This window comes from Rhopalosiphum padi, chromosome 2 (genome assembly GCF_020882245.1).
Source record: "Rhopalosiphum padi isolate XX-2018 chromosome 2, ASM2088224v1, whole genome shotgun sequence".
Taxonomy (NCBI): domain Eukaryota; kingdom Metazoa; phylum Arthropoda; class Insecta; order Hemiptera; family Aphididae; genus Rhopalosiphum; species Rhopalosiphum padi.
This window is the reverse complement of record NC_083598.1, coordinates 30,577,084-30,598,898: the sequence shown is the minus strand read 5'-3', so window position 1 is coordinate 30,598,898 and position 21,815 is coordinate 30,577,084. Positions and strand designations below refer to the sequence as shown.

General features: G+C 27.6%; 2 protein-coding genes across 4 annotated transcripts; one reads left to right on the top strand and one right to left on the bottom strand.

Moving 5' to 3' along the window:
- Positions 1-1,463: 1,463 nt before the first annotated feature.
- LOC132920198 (exosome complex component RRP4) lies at positions 1,464-4,594 on the top strand. The gene is made up of 6 exons (XM_060982385.1): positions 1,464-1,714; positions 2,104-2,341; positions 2,416-2,550; positions 2,616-2,789; positions 2,881-3,009; positions 4,335-4,594. The coding sequence occupies exons 1-6, from the start codon at positions 1,593-1,595 to the stop codon at positions 4,413-4,415; spliced, it is 879 nt and encodes a 292-aa protein (XP_060838368.1). The 5' UTR covers positions 1,464-1,592; the 3' UTR covers positions 4,416-4,594.
- Positions 4,452-21,815, bottom strand: LOC132920199 (GTP-binding protein Di-Ras2). 3 transcript variants are annotated; one of them, XM_060982386.1, is made up of 3 exons: positions 20,911-21,815; positions 15,970-16,324; positions 4,452-6,506 (listed from the first exon to the last, which is right to left on the bottom strand). In XM_060982386.1, the coding sequence occupies exons 2-3, from the start codon at positions 16,273-16,275 to the stop codon at positions 6,219-6,221; spliced, it is 594 nt and encodes a 197-aa protein (XP_060838369.1). In that variant the 5' UTR covers positions 16,276-16,324; positions 20,911-21,815; the 3' UTR covers positions 4,452-6,218. The 3 variants fall into 3 exon arrangements, with proteins under 3 accessions (XP_060838369.1, XP_060838371.1, XP_060838370.1); XM_060982388.1 differs by lacking the exon at positions 20,911-21,815 and adding an exon at positions 20,765-20,904; XM_060982387.1 differs by lacking the exon at positions 20,911-21,815 and adding an exon at positions 20,650-20,896.

Genomic DNA, 21,815 nt, shown 5'->3' with positions numbered 1-21,815 from the left:
TAATTCATCTATTTATTACATCCTATCCATAGAAACTAGTCCCCGAGTTTGTGAAATAACAAAATCAATATTTCATCCCAACATAGACTTATGGCTAAGTCGCTGAGTACGGTAGAAGACATTATACGATGCCTAATTTTTAATCATTATTAAATATTAATTATCAATGTCCATTGAGCATCTAACGTCATAATAATTTATTTTAGGCATAGGTACTATTACCGATTATTATGAGGCTAAATTATACTATACAATATACATGGTTACAAGTATGATTAATTTAACATTTAACTATATTATAATATGCTTATAATTTATACATTTGTAAATATGTATAAAACAAATTAAACTCAACTAAAGTCTAATGCTCTTCTCGATACCTACTATAAATTAATATCATGCGGAACTGCCGAAGAATATCAATCCTGTAATATTTTTACATACTATCTAGTATCTTGTTATAAATTAATCAATTAATATGGATTACTCATTATACAATTATAACTTATACTAGTTATACTGGTTCTATACAAGTATCTATACTTACTAGTTACTATACTTATAAATACTATAATACCATATATATTATTATGTATAATGTTTTTATCAAAAAATAGTTAATAATATCCGCAGTTATACTCTTATACATATAATAGTAAAAAGTGAAAGTAATGTGATTAAATTATAATATGTAAAGATAAACTTTAATTGTATTCCGAGTAAAGTATTCAATACTTTTAGAATACAAAATCCCAAAAGTATTTAAGTAACGCAATACTAATTCTGTATACTTTTAAAATAATTTTTTTTATTTTAATACCTAGATATTTATTGTTATACTTTTATTTTTATTATTTTAATGAAAATGTACAATATATACAAGTAGGGGCGGATCCAGACCAAGATAACAAGAGGGGGCGATTTTTAAAGGGCACACATTAATTTTGATAAAGTATTTATTTAGTTAGGTACATAAATATTTTACTTTCCACAGTTTCGTATATAGAACAAAAAAAAATATTTTTTATACTAATAGTAATAAAAACAAATATCACTATAATTTTGTTACCCTTGAAGTATAATTACGTCAAAAACTAAAATCAAGGACTTCAATCGGGGCGAGCGCTCCTTCCCTGGATCCGCCACAGCTTAGAAATAATAGAACCTGATACCTGAGTGCTGTCACGAAGTGTTTCCGGTGGGAATCGTTTTTCTTATGCATTAATTAATAAATAATTAGTAATTTAATTTGAACACTTCAATTAGGTACGTACCGTTTTAATGACGATTCAGGAGACATGTCTGGGACATGAGATCAGAGATACTTTCAAAATCTAAAGCAACTTCCTCGGTTTTTTTTTCTTCCATTGATTGTCTAAATAGTCGCGCTTTTTTTTTTTTTGTTCAATTCCCGAAACACGAGTGTTATCCTTATCACCGCCATCGCTCCACGCTTGATACCATAATATTATTTGAATTTTTGTATCAGACTCAGACATCGTGACGGGAAATTAAGAATATGATGTACGTTTAACATCTTATTCTTTTCACTGGATTTTACGCCGGACGCTAAAAGAGCCACAGCCATCATCATGAACATTTCCATAAGCTTAGCGTCTAAGAAGACCAGACATGCCGTTCTGAAACCTTCATCCAATCCACCGATTATTTTTACTCCCGGTGAAAAAATTAGGGATCAAACAGGATTCATGAGGTATAAACATTTATTTTGTATATTACATAGACATTATTTTTTTTGTTAAATTAATAATATTAAAATTTAAATGAAGTATGAACTTTCTCATATCTGTACGAGTTATGATACAGTTAATTATATTAATATTTCAATATTAAACAACAAAAGTAGGAATTATTCTACTATTTGGGTTTTAAATAATATTATGTATTAAAATAATTGGTATCTGGAATTTTATTATATTATCATTATTATAAGAGAAAATTATATCAATACTGCTCTATCTTCCTAAAATTTTTTATATTTTATCTAAACTATATTATTATTTTATATAATAATCATAACTATATTATTAGTAGGTATTTTATAGCTATTTTAATAAATTATATAAACTATTAATAATATAGAGGTCATGGAACTTATGTATCGGCGGGATCATTAAAAGCCACTGTTGCAGGAGTAGAACAGAATATTAATAAACTAGTCACAGTTAGTCCATTGCGGTGTCGATACAATGGAGAAATTGGTGATATAGTAATTGGCCGTATCACAGAATTGGTACATAAACGTTGGAAAGTAGATATAAATGCTAGACTTGATGCTGTGCTATTGTTAACATCTATTCAACTACCGGGAGGAGAATTGGTAAGTTATTTTTTTTTAAATATGCTATGAAATGATATCATTAATTCTAAAAATTATGTTTATTTTATGTGTAGAGAAGAAGAGGTATTGAAGATGAACAATCAATGAGAAGTTACTTAAGCGAAGGTGACTTAATTAGCGCTGAAGTTCATTCTGTATTTGCTGATGGTTCTTTATCATTACATATGCGAAGTTTAAAGTATGGCAAGGTAAAAAATTGTATAATTGCACATTTTAACAAAACAGATATTTAATCTAAATTTTGTTTTAACAGTTAGGACAAGGAGTATTAGTAAAAGTACAATCTAATCTAATAAAACGTAGTAAAAATCATTTTCATAACTTGTCAGCTGGAGTTAGTGTTATACTTGGTAACAATGGTTATATTTGGATTGAACCAACAAACGACAATAAAGATACTGTTGGGTTTGAAGTTGACCTTCAACAAGTATTTATTTAATTTAATTAAATATATTATTTAATTATTAGAACAAAAATATCTAATATTATTATTAATTATTATATATTATTGTTTATAGGTTGTTGAAATTGGTGATAGACAAACAATATCTAGAGTGCGTAATGTAGTATTAGCATTATCTTATTATAAAATGCTTATTTATGATACAAGTATACAATATGCATTAGAAGAATCAAACAAATATACTGTAAGTATTAAGAGTAAAATATGAATAGAAAAGTTAATATCAAGTTTTAGTAAATAATATTTTAATAATTTCAAAACATGACTATCCCAAAATTGAACTAATGAAAAATATATTGCATAGAATATGTATTTAATTAAAAAATAATAAATAAATTATTCATTATGTCTTGCAACACTATTACACAGTTCATTACATCATAAACTATGTATGTCTTAAAAATATTACTACAATAGAATTTAATTGATTATTTTCAAATTTATTTTTGCAAGATATGTATCTAATTTTTAAACATATCAATAATTAAATAATTAAAAAAAACCATAATAGAAGCTTAAAAACTATTGTACACTTTGAAGAAAATATCCATTAGTAAAAAATAAATTACTAAGATTATCCTAAAATTAATATTTACAAGATAATCAAATGTAGATAAATATTTTCAATGTGTAACACAATACCTAATAAAAATGTGATTTATTTAAAAAAAAATCTAAATAACTTATTAAATTTTGATTTATTATTTGTGTTTTATTTCTTATAAATGATTTTATCAATAATAAACCATAAAAAATTAAATCAAAGAAACATTTATTTATATGATTATAATATGTTTAATATAATTTTTATAATTTATTAAAGATTCTCAATATCACAATTTTTACTTATCTAATTTCTGATCTTAAAATATAAGCGTAAACCTAAAATCCAATTCCAATATTACTAAATCAAATTAACATTACATCATAATTCTATACTTTTGTCATTAATATTATTAAACATCTATTATTATTAATTAATTACCATGTTGTAATGAAAAATTAATATAATTATATTTTACACTGCATTTCATTTATGTTTTTGTTTGTGTGTTTAATAATAGTTCATTATGAAATTTAATATTCTTTAAGAATTATAAGGATCAGAGTAATAGCTAAGGATAAAATTTACCAAGTATGGTTAATATGAAAAATGGAAAATAAGCTTAGGAAATAAAAGATGATAAGAGCAATTTTAGTATTTTACACTAACAGTTACATTTTAATTTTCATTACTTAGATCTTTCAATTTTTACTATAACAATGACAAAGTCTTAAAATTCTGATTAAAGTACACAATAAACATCAAAAACAATTTAATTACAAGTAAATCTTATAGAGTATCGGCTTGTACTACTTCCATTCCAATTAATCAAGAATATCATGTACTTATACATTTATTTTAGTAAAATATGTAATAAACATTATTCAATTTTATTTGACACAATATTTCTATAAAAACCTGAATTATATCTATAGTAATTAATGTCAGCTCCCTTTGTTTTTTAGGTATCAGATTTATTAACCGCAGAAGCTTGTTATGATATTGTAAATCTTACACGCCATCGTTTACAAGCTATGGATGAATAATTAAGGAAAAAGCATGAAGACTATAATCATTAATCATATAGCAGAGTTTTGAAGTATTTATTTTGATACTTTTACTTTTTATATGACAATAATATTAAATAAAAGTTTTATTTTGTGATATGTTTTCTAAAAAAATGTAATTATGAATTAAGTTCAATAAAAATTAAAAAAAAGTTAAATGTTTGACAATATTAAGTATAATAACTATACATTTTAAATTCCTCGATATACTGTCCCTTTGTCAGTTAATTTATATTGAAACTGTGTTGGTTTTTTGGATTTGACATGAATGATTTCACGTGTGAGTACTCTGACATTCAATATTACATATTATTTACTGAACATTCATTAAACAACAATTAAAAGCTCTTATATAAATGTCTAAATAATAAACAATAAAATTGTTTAATGGACAATACAAACTGAAAAATGTTTTATCTTTTTCTTTTATAAATTCTTATTGAGCATTAGGCTAACATTACAATAAAACTTTTTTTTTATATTCTATAAAATACCAAAAAAGTATGCAATACCTAATTATTAGTAATTATAAATAAATATCAAATAATTGTGTTCCCATCTGTAGGTTTAATATTTCAGCTAAATTATTAGCCTATTAAATTAATAATTTAATAATAATATGTAAAAATTAAAAAAATGATTCAATTATACAAATATTAATTATTTCATTAAAATTAATGAAATCTAAATCTATATTAATATTACATAAGTGAAAATATAAAAACAATAAAATTGTGAGCGTAAAATCAACAATGATAAAGAAAATTATTTTCAGGAACTAAATGTTTTAATTAGAATGATTTACAAAAATCACTTCCAATTTTTAAAATTGATCGACAATACACTTATACAACTAGAATAACAAATTAATCATATAAAGCTGTAAACAATAATAACATGTTAAAATATTTTTCTAAAAAAAACAAAGGTTACCAAATGTCATGTATTTAAAAATATAATTATAATATTGTTGACTAGGTAACTACATTGTTTATTAAAATATTATGTACAAGGTGCAACATACAATATATAATTCTCATCTTTATAAAGAAAAGCAATATTACTTGTCTAGAAATATTAAAAAATAAAAATAGTTAATATTTTTATGGTACTTTATGAGCATTATATACAGGAAAATTTGGTACACTACAACTGTATATAACACTCGTTACAATAGTTAATATTTAATTATGAAAAAAAAAAAAAGAAATATAGTTTATATTCTGTACGCTGAACATTACACATAAATGATGTACATTAAAAATTAAAAATCTAGGGTTGGATTCTGTTTCTCTCGGGTAATAACTACATAAATCAAACACATAAACTGCATACATAATTACTCAAATTTATTTTATAGTACAGTGAAAATTGATTTCACAAAAGTATTCACCATACTCATATTCCCTGTCAGACTGATATAGTAATTATTATGGATAATATATACAAAATAAATACTAAGTGCTATATCTTTGCTAGCTATAATGTCTATGACATACACAACAGAAATTCATTTATATTTGCACCCCCAATAAAGTCCATGGCGTTATTGTGTTGTAACATCGCTCTAAAGTACTTATCTAAATAAATTGGTGTTGTCAGCCGCTTATCAGTCTCGCTAATAAAAAATTTTAATTTAATTTTTACTGTGACATTTTATATTAATTCTCAATGAACTGTGACTTAACAAAATGAAAGTTATTTTATAAAATATAAACAACACATATGTAAAACTATATCCCCATGTCCGATGAGCGTGTCTTGGTAGTAAATAATATACTACTACATGAGCGCACACTTCTCCCGTATCTTACGGCCGCGCATGGACTTTTTTTCAGGCTGTAGAGATATGTTTCTATTCTTCTCCAGATTGAGAAGCTCCTGAAACAGCTCCTTGACATTATGGTTGGTCTTGGCTGATGTCTCCATGAAATGACAGCCCCACCGTCTAGCCTCAGCGTCACCTTCTTCAGCTGAAACCTCTCGAGTGTCATTCTCATCACATTTATTGCCAACCAACATAATTGGTATTGATGGTAGCTCTGATGCACCTTTGGTCTCTTTGATTACCTATCAACAATTTATTATTTTAATCACAAATAATGTTTCTTAGTTTGATATTTATTATAAACTGACTATTACTTAACTTATTTATAAAACAATGCTAAACTAGCTACAAATTCAATTTATTATGGATTCAGAATATATAAATTTTTTCACTTTTATTCAAAAAATGATTTGTAACAAATGTTATACTTGACGTTGGGTTATGTTTCTAAGTTTTAACCTTAATATTATCTATACATTTCTCTTTATTTATATATAATATATATATATTATAATACAAAATTATTATATAAATAATTATTGTTGTTATAATTTATAACTTATTGTGTTCAAAGTAAATATGAAATAAATTAAACATAATTGGTATCTATTCAGAACTATCTCAGATGGCTAGAATGCCAGATGTTTCTACACTATATTTTAAAATAATGTATAGTACAAATGTTCATACAATGCTATATGCATATATGAATACCACGGACTAAGATATCTTAATCCGTGATGAATCCAATATAAAATATTAAGAAATTATATAAATGACAAATAACTTGATTGATAAGTTTTGTATTTAATAATATATCATGCATATTTCAACTTTGAGATTTTCTAATTTGATAAATGATAACTAGGGCTGAGATTTATATGTAATTAAAATGGCCAAAATATGTAGTATAAAATAAAAAATATGTAATAAGAAAAAAGTAGAATTATGTTAACGTTTAAAATTAAAATTAAATTCTAAATAATTTTTGAATAATATACAATTAATTGTTTTTAATTTCTAATTAAAAAATATAGAATATAAAGATATTTTCACAATCATACGAACGCAAGTACTGACACTGTTGAAAATGTTTAAATATATTTTGTCTAATAATTGTTGAATATAAAGTATAATCAAAGATCATTAATGTATAGTTATCGGACAGAAACAAAAAAGATAAACTATAATCAAGTTTAACTAATACTTTCATCTACTTATTTCCTATATGCATTATTCAGTTACAATTTTTACGAGTACTATTATATAAGTATAAATGTATAATACTACTAAACCACCGAAATTTTAAAAATGTACGAAATATGTAAAAAAAAAATGCTGAAATTTTACAAATAATGTTAAAATATGTATAAATATTTAAAATAAAATATGTTTTATTTTATTGCAAATCACGTGAAATGAATTTATCATTTGCAATACTTAATTTATCATGTTTTAATAAAAATATATATTTACATACAAATCCCAGCCCTAATGATAACCTACAACCTACCCATCTACTTAATGACAATAACTAATTTTAAATGTTGTGAATAATTAAGTATGCTTTAATATATTTTAAATTTGTTACATTTTTTATTAATATTATTAAATTAAGTACTTATTGAATAATGTTAATTATTGATCACGTATTCACGTTTTTAGTAAGTTTTTATGAACATTGAGGAAAATATTGGTATTCACTTTGAGTAAAGAATTTTTTTTTTTCTAATGTTAACAATGGTCAATGGATAAATGTATAATAATGCCACAAGTTTAGTACATACATTTTTTTTATTATAGTAGGAATAAATAAATATCTAGAATTACAGAAGCATAACAAAGTATATCAGTAGTTACCTGTTAGTTTAAAAAAAATATTCCCATACACTAAAATTGTCATGAATATTTTCATTGACATAAATTGTCTTGAGTGAATTATATGTGAATCTATTATTGTCCGATGACTTACGTGCTACGCGCAAAAATACATAAACCGCATAGTAAAATGTTCCTACCCATATACGATATACTCTTAATAATATGTACCTAAACATTCCCGTCTGCCTACCTCGAATAACGAATTGTACAAACAACATTTACCGACAGTGTTGTTTTCCTGCGGGGACGAGAAATAAAAGCAACCGAAAACCTTTCAACCCCCCTCCCCCCGTAACCCTTTAATACAATCGATAAATATACACCAGTTTTTACTTCCTAGTTCCCACCTATATGGCTATATCATATTATAGATATTTACACTGTTTGCAGTCTTTTGTAAAAAAAATATTGGAATAAAATTATTGGACTTGGACGTATTGTACCGTGTTAATCTATCTAAATGATTTCGGCTAACATGTATAATATTGTCTGGTGAGTCGCCGAACCTAAATACATATATTTACACAACCAAACCAAACCACGTACATGGGAAATATATATATTACTGCATAAATTGTTATAGTTACCACGACAACAACGGGTTGACTTATAAATTAGGTGACATAACGATATGAAACCGCAGCTTGGTTAATATCGATTCTCAAAATACCTAAATATATTGGCCACAGTATTATAATGTAGGTATATACCTACGACCTATACCGGCTATACCTACCTATCAACAAATTATACATTTATACATATAAAGTTGTTCAAGCATATGCCTACCTTAACATGGATGTTATTGAATGGCCAAACAAACTAATCAACTTTACTACGCTATTAATTATCAGTGAGAAAAATATTAATTATATCGGTTAGCCAGTTATTTTATTGCCGTAGTGTATTATCTGTAATAATATATTAATATTATACATCGCAATCGGCAAACGCCATACACGCCTACACTTAGATATAGTTCGAAATGTCGTTCTTGTCAACAAAATAACGTTGAAAACGTATAAACTGAGATCAACACACTGTATAAAACTGTTCATTTTAAAATTTTGAATACAACGATTTATCATCGACAGTGACGCTGGTTGCTATAAATAAGTATTGTAGATGGAATACCTAATTTAGATGGGACCGTGACAAACAATGGTAACCCGTACTCCGTAGTAGGTTTATTTATTGTAGGTATATACATTTACAAACTATATAAATTATGGATATTTGGATATAACTATATAAATACACAGTCTCCTATTTTAATGTAAAAAATTCATCGTTTGTGAGTACAGAAATGTACCTCCTCTTTTAGATTTTATTTTTATGTCATATACTATTTGAAACTGACAACTCAGCCAATAATTCATGCAGATTGGAAATATATTATTTAAATCTTGAGAAAAGCCTCGATGTATTGAGTTTTCATTGATATGCGTTTATAAAGTAAAAATGCTAAGATTTTCAACTTAAGAAAAAGTTTTTAATAAAAATTCGATCTGGTTGGTACTTAAAGGGTAAAGAGTTAAATATTAAAAAAATCCCAGTATTTATTAAAATAATGAAAAAATAAAACAGTAATTTTTGCGCAAAACTAATTATTGGAAAAATTGATTTTGTTTTTTTTATTGTAACTCAAAAACGAAAAATCGTAATTACCTACTTGACATTTTCAAAAAATATCATTAGTTTGTATACATATTAAAATGTTATACAAGTGTTATCCGTTATACATGGATCCATTAAACACATAAGACACTTATTATTTAAGAAAGCACTGACTTTTTGAAAATAATATTTGTTTTGCAACATACAATAACGTTACAATAATAAAACAACTACAAAAATTATATGTTTCTATTATTTTTACCACCATAAATTTTTAATTTTATATTTTGAAGTAGAATATTATATAGAGTAATTTGATCTATGAAAATCCTATTTTGGACAATTTATTAGTTAAACTAGGGCTGGGAATGTAATACCCTTATAAGCCCTAAAAATTCTAAATAACGCAGTAAAAAAATGCAGGTGAATTGTTTTTATTTTTAATAAATTTAGACTTTAGTATAAATTTAAAATAATATTTGATTAAATTAATTAATAAAAATAGCTTGTAATGACAATATCATCAGATGTCAGTGTCGATTTTATCGCTATGACAGATTAATATATTATAGTATTTCTAAATATACTTTGCCACTCCGTCAATCGCAAACTCGTTAGCTAAGTTAAAAAAAATATATATATATAAATTTATATAGTATACGCATATTTCATGTTTTAATTTTGGACCCAAAAACTCTAATAATACCTATAAAATTAAGAAAATAACGTTAAAATCAAAAATTGTCAAAAAAATGCAAAATAAATTTTCTTAATCTCATTCAAAAGTACATGTTACGGATTTGTGACCTAGTGAGCGTCGTATAGTAACCTCTGGAAATGAAAAGTGCATCAAAATCCTAGCCCTAGTTTATAACCAGGACTTGGAAGTTTTAGAAAATGTATATTATTTAGTAAGTCTAGACGAATATCGAAAGTAAAATACAAATTTTTTCAGACTTTCCTGTTGTCGTATAGACTATAGACATTTTATTTTGTTAATAAATGCATATTAATGGCTTTTAGAGCCATTTTGCTAATTTAGAATGCTATGTGCTAGTTATAGGCATATTTTTATATTATAAAGGAAATAAATAAACAATACAACTTCAATATAGAATATAAATATACGAATGAAAACATGTATTTTGATTTTCAAATAGTACGTTATCGGTTATCGCCGATCACATAGGAAAATTTATTTCCATTCATTAGTTATTTTTAAAATAATGTCAGACGCATTGTACTGCAATAAATTATCTTATTGGTCGTATTTACTTTTATAAATATCAACTACCATATTCTATAACAAAAAAATATAAAATTTGTAAAATAAAAATTTACTTCACAATTTTATTTTTCATATTTATTAAATTTTAGTGCTATTTTTGGTATTTTTAAGTATACATTAAAGCGTAAAAAATGTAGATTTTAATGTTTTAACTTCCGAGCCTTGATTATAACTTAAAATACTAATACGTAATTTATAAACTACTCAAAATTTGTATTTTATACATCAAAGTATTCCAAAAAATATACTTTGGAACAAAGAAATGAAATTCATGTTTTTATTAAAAAATTAAAAACTAAAAAAAGATAACGATAAAAAATAGTGAAACCTAATATTTTTTTTAAATATCGACGTTTTTAACTTCTTGAAATCTTGTAAAATAAATATTTTCAAAAACGATAATAGTTTAAGAAATAATAAGTGTCGTAAATGTACATTAATATTTAACATTTACCACTTGTGAATAATAGAGATTTGATATTTTCGGTTTTTTTTCTAAGAACTTTGCCTAGTTAAAGACTGAATATTTAATACAAGGTTCTTCATAAGTAGTTTATAGTTTCAAAAAAAACCTATAAAAAAATAGAACCAAAAATCCAAGGTTAGGTTAGGTTTTTTATAGATATTTTAAATTCAAATTTAAACAAAATTAGATATTTAAAAAATTAGGATTATAATTATTTTTTTGTGATTTAAAAATATTATTCATAGATAGGTATTTGAAATTTTAAACTTACATTATTATTATATTTTATTATAAATATAATAATATTTTCAAATGAAATGTTTTCGAAAAAAATTAATTTAACCTTTGTATTACTACTAGACAATAGCAATAGTAAAATAAACTACTTTAGTAGGTATCAATATAAATATATAATATCATAAAATATATTTAATAATAAACTGACAGACCACTTTTTATTATAGATGGCATGTTTAAGTTGAATTTAATAATGAATCATTATATAATATGATGATAGTCGGTTCTGAGTGAAGACTGTCTAATTTTCCAAAATTGCCAAATAATTATTATTTTAATCATAATATTAATAACAAATATTCGTATTCGTTTGCACCCGCGTTTACTTTAAATAGCATTGAAAATTGTCAATTATGACCTCCCAAAAATACCAACTAGAATATTCTAGATCCAAGTTTTATTACTACAAACCTCTCTTGGAGTTGATAATCGGAGCATTTTTCTATTAGAAAAAGTGTTTTCACAAAAATAAATAAAAAAACACCCATTATTGTAAAATCAATACATTCTTCGCTCCACTGAGAATCTAAGCTAATAATTCGTATACCTACGTACCTACATCGCTGTCATGAATTTTATTTATAATATCTACCTTATTCTCAAATTTCATTTCATATTAAATAAGAACAATAGTAATCCATCATTTTGGTTAGTTCTACAGTGTATTCAATAGGATGGACGTAGGGATAATTCAAATGGAAAAAATGCGTTAGTCGAAAATATAATGTGTAAAGGAAAAATGAAATATTTGTTTCACTTCAAAAGAAACTTCATTAAATTATTGTATTAATTTTATAAATTGTATATTCATTAAATTAAAGAATTAACGATTAATATATTTTTTTTAATGTTAATTATTGAGTTAATTTATTTAATTTGTTTTTATATTATTATCAAATATACATAAAGGATTTGTTTATGTGTAATCAATAATTATCATTATTATTATTCAAGTTCAATACGTTTTAATATTTTTAAATATCAATTTTTTTGAACCACTAAAAATGAAATACCATACAGTAACAATATTCCGCCTATTTAATTTCTTTTAGTTAAAAGACAATAATAGACCAAATTTCCGTTTGCCAAATCGCTAATGGAATTTTAATTTTTATGCTAAGGGCGTGGCAAATATCATAGCGACTATCTTATAAACACTACAATCAAAATATAAAATCAGAAACTAAAAACTAAAAAACTAACAAAAAATACAAACATTATATTATATTACAATCAAAGTGAAAATATAAACTCATATTTTCATATGGCAAACATTTAAATAATTTACTATTCGATAAAAGTATTAACATAAGCAATTGACAAAATAATGATTAAGACTTATAAGACAGCTTATAGATTATATTCCGATATTCGTTTATTATTACGTTTACTTGACATTCCGAATGTTATATTCACAATTATTCATTTATCCTGTTTCAGTATCTATACTCGTGTAAAGGGTTCACCGGGCACACAGTTTTTTATAAACGTATATTGGTGTTGAACAGGTATTTATAGTACTATTATAACACTAAGATCATACTGCACGAGGGTGTGGTATAGACTTGAGCCAAAATGTATGTCTAACAATAATGTATAGAAAAACGATTTTTGTTTTAATGTAGGTATCTACTTAATGAGTTTACGAGCATAAATAAAATAATGTTAATTTTATCGATTACCGTTGGTCGTGGAACTCATTTCTACGTGCACCGCGCAGTCACGCGTGCCGAAATAATACGATTCGCTTGGCATTGGCATTTTCCCGCACGCCGCATTATCCTATATTACTGCAGTGTATAACGTAATAATATAGGTTTATAGGTGTATATTATAAGTTCTAACATTGTATAATATTAATAATAATAATAATAGTTAACACTTTACGTGCAGTTTACCTATTTCCTACTTTCCAAGATTGGTATAACATTATAATTTGGAGTATTACACCGTTAGATTCGCATCGAAATCGTACATATTGGCGTAGTACGACGATAACGATCCAGCAAATGCGTCTGACCTACATCGTGTGTACGATTATTATGATATAATATACTGTATAATCGTGTGAGCATACACAATGGGACTGGTATATTTAATATTATGTATAATGGCATATATGTACCTACCGAATTAATTCCACGCAAAAACAAAAATCACACACCTACGTATATTAGTATATATTCAGGTACCTATAGTACATCGAAGATGTCATAATTATTCTTGATTAATTTTGTATTCGATAATGTAATTATCGATATATATATATTATTATGTATTATTTACGAGATATAGTGTCCTCGAAAACTTAGATCAACACGACTAAAACAGTCCACTACAGTAGTGCAATAAAACGGCAAATTACTCATCAAAGAAGAATCGAGCTTGTGGAAACCCCGGTTATACTTAATAGGTATAATATGTGACTATGTAAATCACCTTGGTATTAAACGGCGAGAAAACTGATTGATCGAAAATTCGAACGCTGAACGACCCGATGGATACCGAGTAAAGACCGGGCGACGATTACATTTTCCTAAGACAGAAGACAGATGCAGCACATCTCCTTCGTGTTACCTGTAGTGTTTTTGTACAGTAATTTTGTTTCGTCAAATCATACTTTTGATACCTTATATACAAGATGGCAACATTACTATATCAAATAATTGTTACCTTTAATTTTTTAACCTAACCAAACCAAACCGTGAAGTTGAAATCTTCAAGCTTTTTCAAAACTTAAAGCTATAAATTTAATAATAAGTCCAATTGACGAATTCTGATTGCGCTGTTATTCTGAACGTTGAAATACGCGTGTTTAATGATACAATAAATTTGAAAATCGTGATAGGCGTGATAAACTTAATTTAGGTCATGGAGTTTCCACATATATATATATAGAACGATATCGTTTATTGACACCTGGGGGCAAATCGTATATACTATATGAATTATATGATAGTATATATTTTATTTTTATTGGTTATTTTTCTCTTGTCTATCGCCCGAAAAAATGAAGCCGTAAACTTGTTAAGGAACCTTGTTTTCTATTACAGCAACTTTACAGAACGCAGGGCAGTATAACGACAATTAAAAGTATACAGTGATAGCCCGGAAGACTGGGAAAATCTCGTAGCTTAGCCTTTTGGTATTACCTATGAGTTAGTTGGATGGACGACTGTCGGCTTGTATGTAATAGATTTATTTGTATAATTTTCTTTAGTTTTCATTTTAGAACTTAAAACTGTATAAACTTGTACACTAATTAATTACTTTAATAGTTGAATTAACCCAACTAGAGTCATTTGTTTAGGAGTTCTAAAGCTTCCGCAGCAAATGTTATCTATTAAAAATAATATTGATGGATAAAATATGTGAAAAGCTTATTAGATTCTTTAGCTCATTCGCTCCTCATGTGTTGACATCGATATATTATTAATAAATGTGACCAGTACTAATAAGATTTTCACTCTGAAATTTTTACCTATTCCGCCCCCGCCAGTAACTACCTATATACCTGTGTACCTATTAAAAGAATATACACATTGTCGCCTCAAACATTTTGGTTCAATTTTTTGAGATGTTCAACTTTTCCACGAAATCGACTTTAACGTTTACCACCAGTATAATAATATATTATGTATATCCATCTTCACCACAGCGAATTTCAGTTTTTAAACTTTGATAACGAATATATAATTATATAAAAATATGTGGAGTTATTGATTATCGAAGATGATTTTAAAAATAACTTTAAATCTAACTAAAATAATCAAGTGATCGATTATTAATTAAAAAATATTTATAAAAAAAACACATTCAAGTAATATACTTGCAAATTAATTAAAAATTGAGAATTTTATAATATTATTACAGTTATTGTTACAGTTTGTGAAAAAGTTATTTACGTGCGGTCTATTATATAATTTATGAGTTATTACAATAACACGGGTCACGAAAACCTAAGAACTGAAATTTTTCATAGTGGAAAATTAAAATATATGTATACTTATATCATACTATACAGGCACGGTACGGAAAGGTCGAATTTGGCGGAAAACGGCGACACCCTTTCCGTTTTGTCCCACACCCATAACCCGCGGATGACGCGGCATCCGCGTATCATACAACGCTATAGCGCTATAACGCGCGTACGCACCTGCCATATCGGCCGGAGTTCCTCGAGCGACTGCCTGGACGTGCACGAGTACACCAATATGAACGCGTGGCCCTTGGACATGGACAACCGCTGCATGGCGGGGAACTGATGCGACCCCGTCGTGTCGGTGATCTGTAGCGTGCAGATGTTCTTGTTGCAGCTGATCACCTGTCGGTACGTGTCCTCGATGGTCGGTATGTACGATTCGCGGAACGTGCCCTTGACAAACCGGAGCACCAGCGAGCTTTTGCCCACGCCGCCCGCCCCGAAAACCACCACTCGGTAATCGTTGCTCTGTTCCGGCATTACGGCGTCGTGTCACGGCTACTGCAGCAGGCTATTATACGTGCTGGGCCTATACAATTAATTGACAAAAAAGTTATTATTATTATTATTATTATTATTCATTATGAGTATTTTGGTAGGATATGATTTTTTTTTAAATATATAAGGATATTTAAAAATCATGATTTATTCAAATATTTACGTGGTGATAAAAATTAGTGTATTTCAAATGAAAACTTTACCACGGCAAATCATTTAGTAGATAATTGAAAATCAAAATTCAAACGTATAGTTTTTGAGTTATCTATTTAATTTTATATACTAAGTGTGTAATAACTCAACTATTATAGGTTCAGAAGATATAATACCTATGGTTATTGGAACGTTTTAGTAACTAATATTAATCTGTCGATGTTAATATATATATATATTTTTTTAATGGTCTAAGTATAATAAATACTATATTCCATATTAGATATATTTATTAAATGGTATTTAATAAGTATCTAATATTATAAAATACGTTGTAGTTGATTTTATCGTCGTACGTAATTTATCTCGTATAAGTATTACACCAAAATGCGCTATATCCAATGTGTATAGAACAATATATTATAACGTTTACTTTATGACAACAAAAAAGGATTATAGCCTATAGGTATACAAGATACGGTCACTTATTTCTCCATTTTGATCAATATCAGTCTATATATCTGAATGAACCACGTTTTCCTTTTTGGATATTCTATTGTTTTACTTCGTATTATATAACCGTAGATGGCAAACCATCAATTGCATCGAAATACGAATGATCGTTACTGGGTCAAACTCGATGTTTCCGATAAATTCTACGTCTCGCAATTGAACCCAAAAATCATAAAATTTCCCTGCAGTGATATAAGTTTCCAATTTTTGATTAAAATATTAATTACCGAGATTGATGAAGTCACTTTTAGATATAAATATATGTATTTACTAAGGGCTTGTGGACTTATACTAATATATAAAAATCACAAACATAATAATCAAATTACATCAGCATACATATTACAATGTCGCCTAAAATATAAATATCAAACAAATATATTATACATCATTTATCTAGCCACCTAAAATATTATCAATTATAAAAAAATTAAATTATATATTATCACTTATCAGATTTATATATACCTATATGAAGTAATGAGGTATACAGATATTATAGTGTATGATTAGGTAAGTACTTATTTGGTATTTTATTTAAATGTAATACAGTTCTAAGATGAAAGTCTATTTTTAAGATAAATCATAAGAAAAATATTAATTACTTGAGTTTCTAAAAACTATATATACCTAGGAAATACTCACATTTAGTTGTAATTTATATAGATAGCTAGATAATAGTATCATAAATAATGAATCATCATCTTATTTTAAAATTAATAGATTTATAATTCAATAAAAAAAAACTTACATTATTCATCTGACGGTTTTTTTAAATATAAATTATAGACTACAATTAATTTAATATTTATTTTAACTTCGTTAAAAGTTTTGACATGTACTTTTTCATACACAACTTGAAAGTAATATGCTCATTTTCAAAGAGTTTTATAGGTTGACTTGAATTTGTATACTTAATTTTCACGATTAAATTATTTATTTTATATAAAAAAAAATAATAACAAACTTTAAACAATTCCCACAATGAAGAAAATTATCTTGGTATATATCTCGAACAAAAATAATTTAATAATAAGCAATTAATAAAAATTGTTTAAAGAAAGATTAAAACAATAAATATTTTTGATTGAATATCTAACTCAAGAAGTCATTATAAAACAATTATTTTGTCGGTAAATAAAATACTATATTATACATTTATTAACTATTTTTTTTTTTTAATCATTAACGTAATTATTTTATAGGTACATAAACAATTTTATTATTAGGACTCAATCATGAAAAAATGTAATCAAAGGAATTTTAAATAAATACCTCTAATGCATAAATATTATGTAGGGAACTAATAGGTAATTTCATAAATATATTCTTTTAAGTAGGTATTTGAGTATTTTTAAATATACTTTCACAGTTAACTACTCAAATGTAATAAATCGCAATAGCTATTCGCCCACTAAGATAGTTTACAATATATTAAATTCTTTGATAATAATTATGTAGAAACAAAAACGTGCGATAAATTATGATGTTTATTTTATTCTTGATTAGTTTAAGTCCAATATTAAATCACACTCATTATTAATACATTTTAAAAGAAAGTTATATTTTTGTCAGTTTTGTATAATGCGTAATGATCGATAATCAATAAATAATGTTGGATTAAGATTAAAATTTATAAATAAGATGTATGGCTCTTCGGTATTAAGTAAGTAGTAATCAAAAATAATTCTCTTTCTTGATCAACGTGTTTAAAATTCTACCTATTATAGTAACGCTGTTGTCAAAGTCAGTTGGATGATTTATTTAAAGTAAATCTATTGGTCCATTAAAGTAAATCGTTTTTCTTTTATACAATGTAAATATTTAAATATCCTGTATCAGTTTTATAAAATAAAAATGTAAAAAGTTTACTTATTCTCTGAATACAACAGATTTAGTATCCGAATAAAATTCAAAAAGTAATGTTGTGTTTATATGCTACGAACCTATTATAGTTAATTATTTTAACATTTTACTGTACACTTTATATTATAGAGATATTAATTTTCAGATCGATTCCAATCACCAATGTTCGTGTAAATCTATAGAGTAAATTTCAATTAAAACGATATAAATAATCTTGTGCATTTTAATATAATATATAATATATAATCTACAATGATAAAAAAGCAAATTAATTGAAATACAATAATTGTATTTAATGTAAAGCAAAGGGCACAATATTATTTAAATTTGTAAAGGCATTGTATATTATACTAATCATATTGTTAAGAATTAATATATATGAATTTACGTATTTTTTTAAAGAGGATACGAAATTGTCGAGTTAATATTAATTATTCAATGTTCAAATTAATGAAATAGTATAAAAATTTGAAATAAACTGCTAAAAGTCGTTTAGGTTAAGGTGACTAAATTGTTTTACCGACAGACGACCGGAGCCACGCACAGAAAACAAAGAGAAAGCCAGAAAATATTTCACTATAAAGTCTAGAAGCGTTGTTTTTTCTTTTTGTTTGCAAAGAATGTATTGAAAGTTCGCAGTTTGTTGTTTTCCAGTAACCCACCCACTCGTAAACCTATTCATTCAGCCATTCAGGTAAACTTTCATCAAAATCTGTCAACCTTTTAAATAGGTTATAGACGGCTCATAAAATAAACAAACAAAATGTGGGTCACAAAATTAAAAAAAAATCATGTCCATATTGCCGATATAATATATTATATAAAGGTGTAAGCGTGATAAGGAATTATTCATATTTTTATTTTTCTTATACTTAGAACAGGACTTTACATTCAGCTATTTATCATTAAACAAAAAGTGCGCATGATAATAATAATACTCGTATATATGCATGTATTACGGACAAATGCAAAATCGTGGAATCCTCGAAATTATAATATTGCCAAAACGACGCACAGATGCGTGCTGTATGATTATTTGTAAAATAATTTCTCTGAATAAAATTTACCGACGACATGGTCGCCAAACAGTAAAATATGCACTGGCAGATATACCGCCATTATTCATCCGGAAACGTCTAATCGCGCGATTAGGATTTCGGCCGTTGGCAAATACTATAGAGTACACTTCTCGTCATTATATATTATCTGTGAAATCGGTCCACCCCGAGAGTCGCAGAACCTCTGTAGAAACTGTACACTCAAACTACAAGACGTGCATTACTTGCATAATACAATAATATGCAAAATAATATAATATTGACACTGTGTATACGTCATTGCGATAAAATTGTAAGTTTACTGTATTACATCGCATTTGCTATACACCGTGGTCGATCGACGAAATTCAACACTTATTTCGTGTTAGCCGACCGTAAATCACACGAAACCCATTCAAAGTATGCGCAGTTAACGTTCACATGGTAATTACCATACGTGACGTACACGGTGGCGTACACATAATATTGTATAGGTAGGTAATGTATATATATTATAATATATATATATATAATACCGCGTAGTTCGCATAGGTACACAGAACATTTGAGCGCCACGCACGGGCTATACGGGATATATTATATTGTTATTATATATATATATATATATGTACATGCACACGTGTATCGATCGTTTTCGCAACAACACACAATATAATATTATAATACGGTAAAGAGCGAAAAGATATGTCATCGCATTTGGTGGTACAGGTACGTCTGTTTATGTTAAAACATTATAATACACACACACACGTCGTCGTATACGTACCGTTCGCATTACGTCGTTATAATATTATTATTAATAATACGCAATATTGTCATAATCGTGCGTTGGGCTCGTCGGAAATCGCGTATTTCGGGTTTAACGGCGGTTTGCGACGTACCTATTTTATGGCGGGCGGACGACGACGATCGGCAAAACTGTATATCCTATGGTTTACTCGTCGGGCGACAGAAAAACGAAACGCGTCGACTACTACTCTTTACACGCGACATGACATTATTAGTATATATTATTATAATCACTGACCTGCGATCACACGTCTCGGGCTCTGCGGCCCCACTCGCGTCCTCTTAAGACGACGATCGGACGCGAACCTTGGGCGGGCGCACCGCGGCCGTATCGCTATGATCACAGATGTTCGCCGTGTCCGCTATCGTCGTCGTCGTCGTCGTCGTCGTCGTCGTCGTCGCCGCCGTCAACGTCACCTTCGTCGGTCTCGTCGTGATGCCGACGTCCGCCGTTGCAGCAGCTGCCGCGGTGGCCGCGGAATTGGTCGTATCAGTCGTCGTCTCGGTCGCCGCGGCCAACGCCGCCACGTCCATAACCCCGAACGCAATAGTTGTGATCGGCGCGCGGCGAGACGGTGGACGGACGGACACGCGACGAGTACGGTGCACGCGCTGGTGACGGATGTGACTGCGCGACGAGGACGGGCGCGCGGACTGGGCGCGCGCGGATCGAACGCTGGCGGCCGCGTACGATATTACCACGACGACGACGACGACGATGACGGCGATATAATTATTGTTGTTATAATATTATTTGTGTTTTCTCCGTCGTCCCGACGCCGAATGACGAGATGGCGTGCGCTCGTGGTGTAAACAACAAATTATCACACGATCCGCGTATAGTACTGTATAATATTAGGTGTGACTGTACTATACGTGTACTATACGGCGGACGATTCGCCGTCCTCTCTCAGCATCAGTGGGCGCACTTGTACTGTATATGTATAATATTATCCGACGTGTCGTATTATATGTGTCAAACACGACACAATATATAATCGTTTGTAAATCGGACTACGCGTGTTTGGTGGTCGAACTCGTCGAGTGATATATTTTAAAATAAATAAACTGTAATAATATTATAACTGCAGCGACGGTAGTAGTAGTAATAATAATAATAATAATAGTAATAATAGCGAGCAC